We start from the raw sequence: 10,688 nt of genomic DNA, 5'->3' as shown, positions 1-10,688 counted from the left end.
TCTTCCTGCTTTCAGCCAAACTGCCCCTCCCTTCTGCCTGAAGTCAGCTTAAGGCTGCCAGCTCTGGGCCCAAGGGGAGTCCGCAGCGCCCCCTGGTGGCTCCCCTGCTTCCTGCAGCGCACCCAGCAAAGGCATTGCATCCTTTTGGTTTGTCTGTGTGTGTGTGTGTGTGTGTGTGTGTGTGTGTTTCCCTCCCCGTTTTTGCACAATGTACTGTATTTCTGGAAAGGATTCGCTGTGCTTTTGTCGTTGGCTGCTTTGTCTGGCAAGGCTGCAGAGCTTCACCGAGGGATAGGGGGTGGGGGCGGGCGAATGGGATGATGGATAGGGAGGCATGTAAAGTGCAGATGATGGAGGTTTGAGGGGTTTAGAATGAAACAGGGCGTTCTTTATTGAAACCGGTGTGTCATGCCCGTGTCTGGAGAAGCCCGCGTTTGCTTGATTTCTTTTGTTTTGTTTTGATGGTTTTCCTTTTTTAAACTTCCTTTTCCATTGTTTTATTTTATTTTTTTTACAGGGAGGGAGGGAAGGAAGGAAAAGAGAGAAGAAGGAAGGAAGGAAAAGAGAGAAGAAGGAAGGAAGGAAGGAAGGAAGGAAAAGAGGGAAGAAGGAAGGAAGGCAGGAAGGCAAAAAAAGAGAAGAAGTGAGGGAGGAAGGGAAAGAGGGAAGAAGAAAGGGAGTGAGAGAAGTTGGAAGGAAGGAAGGCAAAAAGAAAACAAGGAAAAGAGGGGAGGGAGGGAGGAAAAGAGAAGAAGGAAGGAAAAGAAGGAAGAATGAAGGGAGGGAGGGAGGGAGGGGAAGAGGAGAAGGGAGGGAGGGAAGAAGGAAGGAAGGAAGGAAAAGAGAAGGAAGGAAGGAAAAAAGAGGGAAGAAGGGAGGGAGGAATGAAAAAAGGAGGGAGGGAGGATGTACGATTAGGGGATGGGAAGCGAGATCTTCCCTCTATCTGCGTCAAGAGGTTCACATTTGAAAGCAACGCCCATTAACCCCTTCCCTGCCGCGGTCCCATCAACCCGGAAGAGTTGAAGCTTTTGCTGTAAGGCGTTGGTTTACGGGATCAGTTCAAAGCGTATCCTGGTGTGTTAGCGCCCCCTGCTGCCCATTGCAAATCCATGCTCTTCAAGCGAACGTCTCTCTCTCAGGGTTTTTCTTAGAGGCTGAAGCTCCGCCTGGGACTAGTGGGACGCCTTCGAGCCCTCCGCCGTCGCTCCTCGCGATCGATCCCCGCGGTTTTCCTGGCTGCAGGTTGTGGGAGGGGTCGCTCTTAGGGCAGAGAGTTACCCAGCCAGCATTGGGCTTCAGGTGGGACCACAACTCCCAGAATGCTGGTTTCTAGTTTGTGTCTTCAGAATTACAATACACTGGTTCTCTTAAGGACTGCATCCACAAAATGGTTGGTTTCTTTCTTTCTTTCTTTCTTTCTCTTTCTATTCTTCCTTCCTTCCTTCCTTCCTTCCTTCCTTCCTTCCTTCCTTCCTTCCTTCCTTCCTTCCTCTGTTCTTCCTTCCTTTCTGTCACTCCTTCCTTCCTTCCTCTGTTCTTCCTTTGTCCCTCTTTCTCTTTCTTCTCTCTTTCTCTCTATCATTCATTCCTTCTTTCCTTCTTTCCTTCCTTCCTCTGTTCTTTCTTCGTCCCTCTTTCTTTCTCTTTCTTCTCTCTCTCATTCCTTCCTTCCTTCCTTCCTTCCTTCCTGTCTCTCTTTCCTTCCTTTGTCCTTCCTCCTTCCCTCTTTCTTTCTCTCTCTCTTTCTTCTCTCTCTCTATCCTTCCTTCCACTGTCCTTCCTTCCTCTGTCCTCCATCCCCCTTTCTTTCTTTCTTTCTTTCTTTCTTTCTTTCTTTCTTTCCTCTGTCCTTCCTTCCTTCTTTCTTTCCTTTCTCTCCTTCCTTCTGTCCTTTCTCCCTCTTTTTCCTTCCTTCCTTCCTTTCTCTCCTTCCTTCCTCCCTCCCTCTTTTTTCCTTTCTTTTTTCTCTCCCTCTCTTTCTTCTCTCTTTCTCTCTATCCTTCCTTCCTTCCTCTGTCCTTCCTTCCTTCCTCTGTCCTCCATCCATCTTTCTCTCTATCTTTCCTTCCTCTGTCCTTCCTTCTTTCCTTCCTTTCTCTCCTTCCTTCTTCTGTCCCTTCTCACTCTTTTCCTTCCTTCCTCCCTTCCCCCCTTCCCCTTCCCCTTTCCATCTTATCTCATCAAAATACTACCAAGGGATTTAGGTCAAGACGGTTGATGGCTAATTTAACCTGGAGGAACTTCGAACCACCTGCCACCCTAATCCTTTAGGAATTCTTCAGCCTTCTGGTCAACTATCCCAGCTGCTATATGTATAGGTAGTCCTCGACTTCACAACACTTCATTTAGTGACTATTCAAAGTTACGACGACACTGAAAAAAGTAACTTATGACCATTTTTCAGTTATGACCGTTGTAGAATCTCCCCGATCACATGGTCAAAATTCAGCCGCTTGGCCACTGGTTTATATTTATGACCATTGCTGTGATCCCCTTTTGTGACCATCTGACAAGGTCAAGGAGGGGGACTCACTTAACAACCATGGTTGTAAATTAACAACTGCAGTGATTCACTTAACAACGGTGGCAAGAAAGGTCGTAAGATGGGGCTAAACTCACTTAATTAATGTTTCACTTAGCAACAGAAACGTTGGCTCAATTTTGGTCGTACGTTGAGGACTATCTTGATTTATTTTCTGCATTTTTTTTTTTAAGAAAAATTGTTTTAGCTGTTGTGTAGTTTTAGAATTGTAAGTTCCCCAGAGTCACTTGCTGTTAGAAATCAAACTAACAAACAAGCTTAATAATAAACAAGAGAAATAATCGATTCTCACTTTTATCTGCATTCTTCAATACATTGTCAGTCAAAAAAGCAAAACCTTTATGAGTAAAAACATCTGGTATTGAGTTCATCGTAAAGCGGGGGCCCTGAGAAAGGACTAATGCAGTTCCACACCATGGAGGAATATTGGAAGTCGTGTCTCTCTGGAAGCCACAGAAATGCAATCTTCATGTTTTGGCAAGCAAATATTCCTCTCTGCTTTTCACAGGAAGCTTCGAAATAGCTTCAGGAGATCATGTGGCCCAAGTAAAATATCTGGATGTGGTACGGAACAAAGATTTGATAGGTATATTTAGAAATACTGCTCCACTACAACACCCAGTGGCATGTCGTAAGAGGAGGAGGAGGAGGAGGAGGAGGAGGAGGAGGAGGAGGAGGAGGAGGAGGAGGAGGAGGAGGAGGAGGAGGAGGAGGAGGAGGAGGGTGGGGTCCTTGGTTTTCTCTGTGTTTGGATGTTTTCTTTTCAGATGTTTCATTATCCAAACCAGGTAAGATCATCAGTGCTACAAGGGAGTGGGGTTTGTAGAGAGGAGAAGGAGGAAGAAGAAGAAGGAGGAGGAGGCAGAGGAGGAGGAGGAAGAAGAAGAGGAGGACTAGGAAGAGGAGGAAGAAAAAGAGGAGAAGGAGGAGGAGGAGGAAGAAGACTGTGGGGTCCTTGATGCTCTCTGAGTGGATGTTTTCTTGCTGATATTTCATTACCCAACTAAGTAACATCATCAGTGCTACAAGGGAGTGGGGTTTGTAGAGAGGAGGAGGAGGAGGAGGAGGAGGAGGAGGAGGAGGAGGAGGAGGAGGAGGGAGGGAGGGAGGGAGGGTGATGTCCTTGATGCTTTCTGAGCTTGGTTGTTTTGCTGACATTTCATTACCCAACTAAGTAACGTCATCCGTGGTAAAAGGGAGTGGGGTTTTGGGGGGAGCAGGAGGAGGAGAACGATGACTGTAGCATCCTTGATTCTTTCTGAAGTTGGTTTTTTCCTTACAGCTCTTTCATTACTGAGCTACCGTAGGTAACATCATCAGTGCTAGAAGGGAGTGAGGAAGGGATAGGGAAAGAAAGAGAGGGGAAGGAAGGAAGACAAGGAAGCAGGAAAAGAAAAATGAGAGAAGCCAGAAGGGAAGGAAGGAAGGAAGGAAGGAAGGAAGGAAGGAAGGAAGGAAGGAAGGAAGGAAAAGAGTAGAGAAGGAGAATGAGGATAGGAAGAAGGAGGAGATAGATAAATAAGGAGTAGGACAAAAAGGAGGAGGAGGAAGAGAAGGAGACAGGAAAAGAAAGGGAGGAAGGAAGGAAGGAAGAAAAAAATGAGAGAAGGCAGAATGGCAGGCAGGCAGGAAGAAATGGTGGAAGGAAGAAAGGAAAAGATGAGTAGAGAAGGAGGAGGACAGGAAGGAGGAAGAGATAGATAAATGAGGAGGAGGAGGACAAAAAGGAGGAGGAGGAAGAGAAGGTGGTAGACAAAAAGGAGAAGGGGCGAGGGGGGAGAAAGATAAGGAGCAGGAGGAGGAGAAGGGGAAGCAGAAGGAGAGTATGTGTGTTTCAACTCTTGTGTAGGAACAAACTGCATTTGATACTAGCGATATAGTCCTTTTCTTCTTTCTTCTCCAGAGTAGAAGAGTAGAAGACTCTTCTACTCCCATCTCGACAGCCTCCCAGTGGGAGAGTCTAAGGTCCTCCTTTGGGGTCTTGGGGGGGGAGGCATCCTTCCCCACAACCGAGCCAGCCTCTTCCTGGAGGGTTATCCTCGAAGCCAGAGCAGAGAGAAGGCCAGGGCTACGCTGAAGCTCAGGGCACTGAACTCCGCCGCAGCCGCCTGGCCTGCTCCCACGTTGCACAAATCCTCGTAACAACAATAGTCGGGGTGATTGTCCCCGATGGTGTCCGGTTCGGAGGCCTCGCAGTTCTTGGAGCAAGATTTGCTGACAGTGACGTTTCCAAAGAAGGGGTAACCTGGGAGAGATCAGGAGGAAGAAGGGAAAGAGAGAGAGAAAAAAGATCATCCAAGAAGGGTTTTTTTGCTAACTGGGATGTTCGGATCATTAGGGCACCCCGAGGTTCTCCCTCTCAGGGTGGCTCAGGCCGTAGGAAGGAAAACCCAGAGTTGTGGATTGGATCTGGATCTCTCTGCAAGCTCAGGAGATCACATCTGACCCAGCCAGGAGCAGCATTATTTGGGATCCCTCACTGTCCATTGGGAATTCGATCTCTCTCCCTCTCTTTTCTCCCTCTCTCTTACCTGAGGTTTACTTCCCCATCCAATCAACCCATTTATTCTATCTATCTGTCTGCTTGTCTGTTTGTCTATCTATTTCTATCATTACTTATTTATCTTTCTATCTATCTATCATCTCCAACTTTCTCTCTCTCTTTTTTCTTTCTTTCTTTTTCAATATCTATCTTTCTACCTATCATCTTCACTTATTTTTCTTTCTTTCTTTCTTTCTTTCTTTCTTTCTCTATCTATCTATCTATCTATCTATCTATCTATATCTATCTATCTATCTCTATCTTCACTTATCTTTATCTATCTATCTATCTATCTATCTATCTATCTATCTATCTATCTATCTATCTATCTATCATCAAGACCTTTCTCTCTCTCCTTCCTTCCTTTCAAATATCTATCTATCTGTCTGTCGGTGTCTGTCTGTCTGTCTGTCTGTCTATCTATCTATAGCTATCTATCTATCTATCATCACCTTTCTCTCTCTCTCTCTCTTTCTTTCTTTTTCAACATCTATCTTTCTACCTATCTATCATCTTCACCTTTCTTTCTTTCTTTCTTTCTTTCTTTCTTTCTTTCTTCCTTCCATCCTTCCTTCCTTCCTTCCTTCCTTCCTTCCATCCTTCCTTCCTTCCTTCCTTCCTTCCTTCCTTCCTTCCTTCCTTCCTTCCTTTCTTTCTATATCTGTCTGTCTGTCTGTCTATCCTAACCTTTGTGGCAGCCCCTCAAATATTGGAAAATTGTTATCATATCACCCTTGGTCCTTCTCTTCACCAGGCCAGCCATGCCCAGTTCCTGCAACCGTTCATCATAGGTTTTATCCTTCAGTCCCCTAATCATCTTTGTTGCTCTTCTCTGCACACTTTCCAGAGTCTCCACATCTTTTTTACTTTGTGGTGATCAAAACTGAATGCAAATATTCCAAGTGTGGCCTTACCAAGGCCTTATAAAGCAGTTATTAACATTCCACATGATTTTGATTCTATCTCTCTGTTAATGCAGCCTAGGATCGTATGGGCCTTCTTTGGCTCCCGCCACACATTGTTAGCTCATCTTAGAATCCACAATATAGGTGTGCCAGCAGCATGGATTCTAAGGATCCTTGGCACTGAAATGAGCAGAAAGTGGTTAGAAACCCATCAGCCACAGAATCAGTGAAAATAACTCTCACCTGGCTGAGAGTTTCAGTACAAACAAAGCTAAACCCCAGAGCCAAATATGAGAAGGTCAACTGACATGTGAGCTGGGTCTCACCTGAATCGACGGAATGCACCGTTGTCTTGCAAGCAGTGGTATTCGCTGGGCAGTGAGTGACGGCCAGGCAGTAGCTGACATCTATGGGTTCAGTGCAGGTGTAACACCGCAGAGAGAGACCTGCAAGGCCAGAGAAGAGCATTAGAATCGGCTGGGTGAAGAGGGAGTCTCCATTTCTATCAGGACTGAGATTGACATCTTGACAATCTGGGGAAGTTTTTTGAAACAGCTGAAGCAAGCTTTTTTTTTTTAACTTTTGTAAAGCTTTTTTTTTACTTAAGTAAAGGGAAGTTTTAATGAGGTTTTTAGTTTTGTAGAGTAATATATACAGGGAATGGAATGGAGTGGAATGGAATGGAAATGGAAAAGAAAAGAAAAGAAAAGAAAAGAAAATGAATGGAATGGAATAGAGTAGAAGAGAAGAGGAAGAGAAGAGGAAGAGAAGAGGAAGAGAAGAGGAAGAGAAATAATAGGAGAATAAAGAAGAGGAAGAAAAAAAGAAAAAAGAAAAGAGGAAGAGAAGCAGAAAAAGAGGAAGAGAAGAGGAAGAGAAATAATAGAATAGAATAAGGAAGAGGAAGAGAAGGAAAAAGAAAGGAGGAAGCGGAAAAAGAGGAAGAAAGTGGAAGAAAATAATAGAATAGAATAAAGAGGAAGAGGAAGAAAAAAAGAAAAAGAGGAAGAGAAGCGGAAAAAGAGGAAGAGAAGAGGAAGAGAAATAATAAAATAGAAGGAAGAGAAGAAGAGAAAAAAGAAAAAAGGAAGGGAAGAGAAGAGGAACAGAAGAGGAATGATGGAATAGAAGAATAGAAATAGATGAGAAGAGAAATAATAGAGTAGAATAGAATGAGGAAGAGGAAGAAAAAAAGAAAAGAGGAAGAGGAAAGAGGAAGAGGAGAAGAGGAGAGGAAGAGAGGAGAACTAATAGAACAGAATAGAAATTCAATTCAATTTCAATTTATTAGCGCTTATAGACCGCCCCCTCTCCCGAAAGGAGAAGAGAAGAGAAAAGAAAAGAGAAGAATTGGAAAGTTGAATAAAGGCACTTTATTCCCATGGTCACGTGATTTGCATTCAGACTCTTGGCAACTGACTCACATTTATGACGGTTGCAGTGCCCCGAGGTCACCTGATCCCCTTTGCCGACTTTTCGGCAAACAAAGACAGCAGGGAAGCCAGATCACTGAATGACCATATTACTAATTTAACAACAGCAGTGTTTTGCTTAACAACGGTGACAAGAAAGGTCGTAAAACGGGGGCAACACTCACTTAACCAATGTCTCACTTAGCGACATACGTTTTGGGCTCGATTGTGGTCGTAAGTTGAGGACTACCAGCATATACCATTCTATAAAAGTAAAAAGCCGAGGTTTGATGTTATTAGCTTTCTCTACTGCGCCAAAAGGAATCGGGAATCAATGCATATTATTTCCTCTTCCCTCCCTTATTCTCTCATTATTTTCTTTTGGGGTTTTGTATTTTATATTATATTTTGATAACCTCATAAAGTTTTGAAACCAGGAAGGAAAACAATATCTCCATAGATTGCCAGTAGATTAGTGGCTAAGACACTCAACTTGTCCATCAGAAAGGTCGGCAGTTCGGCGGTTCGAATCCCTAGTACAGGGGGTTGGACTAGATGACCTCCAAGGTCCCTTCCAACTCTGTTACTGTTTAAGAGAAACTCAAGGCTCTAGGAATCTGTTTGTAGAGTAGCTAAGTTTGTAACTTACCTGGGAGTAAACACCTGGAGTCCTATTAAATCAACTGGCAACAGGTTTGATTTTCTGCAAATCATCCTGGTTGAGGTCACTCCATAATCTTAACTGGGTTAACTTTAGGGTGAATCCCTGTTTCCCATTATTAAAACGTATCATAACTAGAATTCACTCTTCCCTCTCTCCATGTATTTGCATAGCATATTCTAATGGGCACTCTTTACAACCCTACACATTGATTTTCTATGAATTTGATCCCAGAGGTCAGTTCAATCAACCAATCAATCAGAATAGAGCTGGAAAGGATCTTGGAGGTCTTCTAGTCCAACCCCCTGCTCAAGCAGGAGACCCTCTACCATTTCAGACAGGTGGCTGTCCACCTGTCTTCTTCAAAACCTCCAGTGATGAAGCACCTATAACTTCTGGAGGCAAGCCTTTTCACTGATTAATTGTCCTCACTCTTAGGAAGTTTCTCCTTAACTCCAGGTTGCTTCTCTCCTTGATTTATTTCCATCCATTGTTTCTTGTCCTGCTTTTGGGGGCTTTGGGAAATAAGTTGACCCCCCCTCTTCTTTGTAACAGCTTCTCAAATACTACAATATTGCTATCATGTGCCCTCAACTCCTCCTTTTCTCTAGACTGGCAATGCCCAAATCCTGCAACTGTCCTTCATATGTTTTAGTCTCCAAGCCCTTAAACATTTCAGTTGCTTAGTTATAAATCTTCAGCCAAGAGAGATTTATGTTTTTTACCCACAAATATCTGACCCATTTTCCTTGCAAAAGTTTGCAGCAAAATAACTAAATTGTCATGTCTGTATTTCTATATGTTGGCATTATTAACCGATTGGGAATTAGTTAACTTCGCCAATCTCCTGCACATTAGTTGCAAAGTTCTAAATGAAGTCCTTAAGCACCACTACTACTTCTTCCATTCCATTCTGTAGTTATTGTTCTGTTTTGTTTTGTTCTGTTCCATTCTGTTCTGTTCCATTCCTTCTATTCTAATTTAGGAGTGCAAATCTTTAATAAACCATAGGGATGTGAGTGATGAAGCCTACTTAATCCTCCTGCCCTGTAAGAAGGAGATCAAGATGTTTCACACCACATCTTTTGGGGAACACATTGCAAAATAAGATAGAGGAATTGGGTAGGTCTAGTCTAGTGAAAAGAAGGACCAGGGGAAACATGATAGCAGTCTTCCAATATTTGAGGGGCTGCCCCAAAGAAGAGGGAGTCAAGCTATTCTCCAAAGCAGCTAAGGGCAAAACGAGAAGAAACAGATGGAAACTAATCAAGGAGAGAAGCAACATGGAGTTAAGGAGGAAATTCCTAAGAGTGAGGATAATTAATCCCGAAGATGTGGGTGCTTCATCAATGGAGGTTTTTGAGAAGAGATTGGACAGTTATTTGTCTGATATGGTCCTCGTCCTCTTTGTCCTCCTCCTCCTCCTCCACCACCTCCTCCTCTTCATCATCATCATCATCTTCTTCTTCTCCTCCTCCTCCCCCTTCCCCTTCCCCTCCTTCCTTCCTTCCTCCTCCTTTCCTTCTCTCTATCAGCATCAACTAGCTCCTACCATACAAAGGCTACTTCTGAGGAACCACAAGACATTTTTCTCACCCTATGAAAAAGAAACCAGAGCAACCTTGTCAAAGATTCAGTGCCTCTTCTTTTTACATTTCCCAAATATTTCTCAACAAAAGTTGATCTTACCAAGGTCTACAGATGCTGCAAAAATCAGCCAGGTAGCCAGATATGCTCTCATCATGGCACAGAAAACTGTCACACACCGCAGACCTTCCGTGGTCTGAGCTCAGCACAGCAATGAAGGAGAACAGGTTTGCTCAGTTAGCAAAAAGGTGATCTGCCTTGGACGCAGCTCCACCTCCTATCTTCTCCTCCCTCGTCTCTGTTCTCCAAGGGAAGTGCTCAAGAGGAGCAGAGGAGAAGAAAAGAGTTGGGTCAACAAAGCTCGGACCAGAATGGATACGAACTTGAATCTTCAAGGTTGGTGAGAAGGTCCTTGGTTGAGAACCATGTGGATAGACCCATTAATTGTAGTGGTGTTTTTTTTTAATGGAGAAGTGGGCAAAATGCAACCAAGTAGACTGAAAACTCAATCAAGTTTGATCTTCCCGTTCTTTGGATGTCTTCAAGGAGATTGTTTTCATTACCTTTTCTAGACCAATTCTTGAATAAAGCTCAGCTGTCTGGAATCCGCACTGTATATCGGGCATTAATACAATTGAGTGAGTCCAGAGATATTTCAAGAGTCCTCCACTCCTCTGCTCATAACAGAATCCCCTATGCCACCAGGTTTGAAATTTTGGACAACCTAGAACTATGCCACCTATGGTCTGACCTAAGCGTAGTACACAAAATTATCTGCTACAATGTCCTACCTGTCAATGACTACTTCCGCTTCAACCACAATAAAACATGGGCAAACAGTAGATACAAACTCAAGGGAAACCGCTCCAAACTCCATGGCAGAAAATACAACTTCAGCAACTTTGGTCAATGCATGGAATGCTCTACCTGACTCTGTGGTGTCTTTCCCAAACCCCAAAATTTTAATCTTAGACTGTCAAACTCAACCCATTCCTAAGAGGTATATAAGTAGCATGCATAAGTCCACCAGCGTACC

General features: G+C 43.8%; 1 protein-coding gene across 1 annotated transcript; it reads right to left on the bottom strand.

Moving 5' to 3' along the window:
- Nucleotides 1-4,578: 4,578 nt before the first annotated feature.
- PSCA (prostate stem cell antigen) lies at nucleotides 4,579-9,815 on the bottom strand (the record flags this gene model as incomplete). Its single annotated transcript, XM_081951112.1, has 3 exons — nucleotides 9,755-9,815; nucleotides 6,319-6,438; nucleotides 4,579-4,790 (listed from the first exon to the last, which is right to left on the bottom strand). The coding sequence occupies exons 1-3, from the start codon at nucleotides 9,807-9,809 to the stop codon at nucleotides 4,579-4,581; spliced, it is 387 nt and encodes a 128-aa protein (XP_081807238.1). The 5' UTR covers nucleotides 9,810-9,815.
- Between the last annotated feature and the right edge of the window lie 873 nt (nucleotides 9,816-10,688).

Source organism: Natrix helvetica (assembly GCF_964273705.1).
Source record: "Natrix helvetica genome assembly, chromosome: 4".
NCBI classification, from domain to species: Eukaryota; Metazoa; Chordata; class Lepidosauria; order Squamata; family Natricidae; genus Natrix; species Natrix helvetica.
The sequence above is the reverse complement of the archived record's forward strand: the minus strand, read 5'-3'. Positions and strand labels throughout refer to the sequence as shown.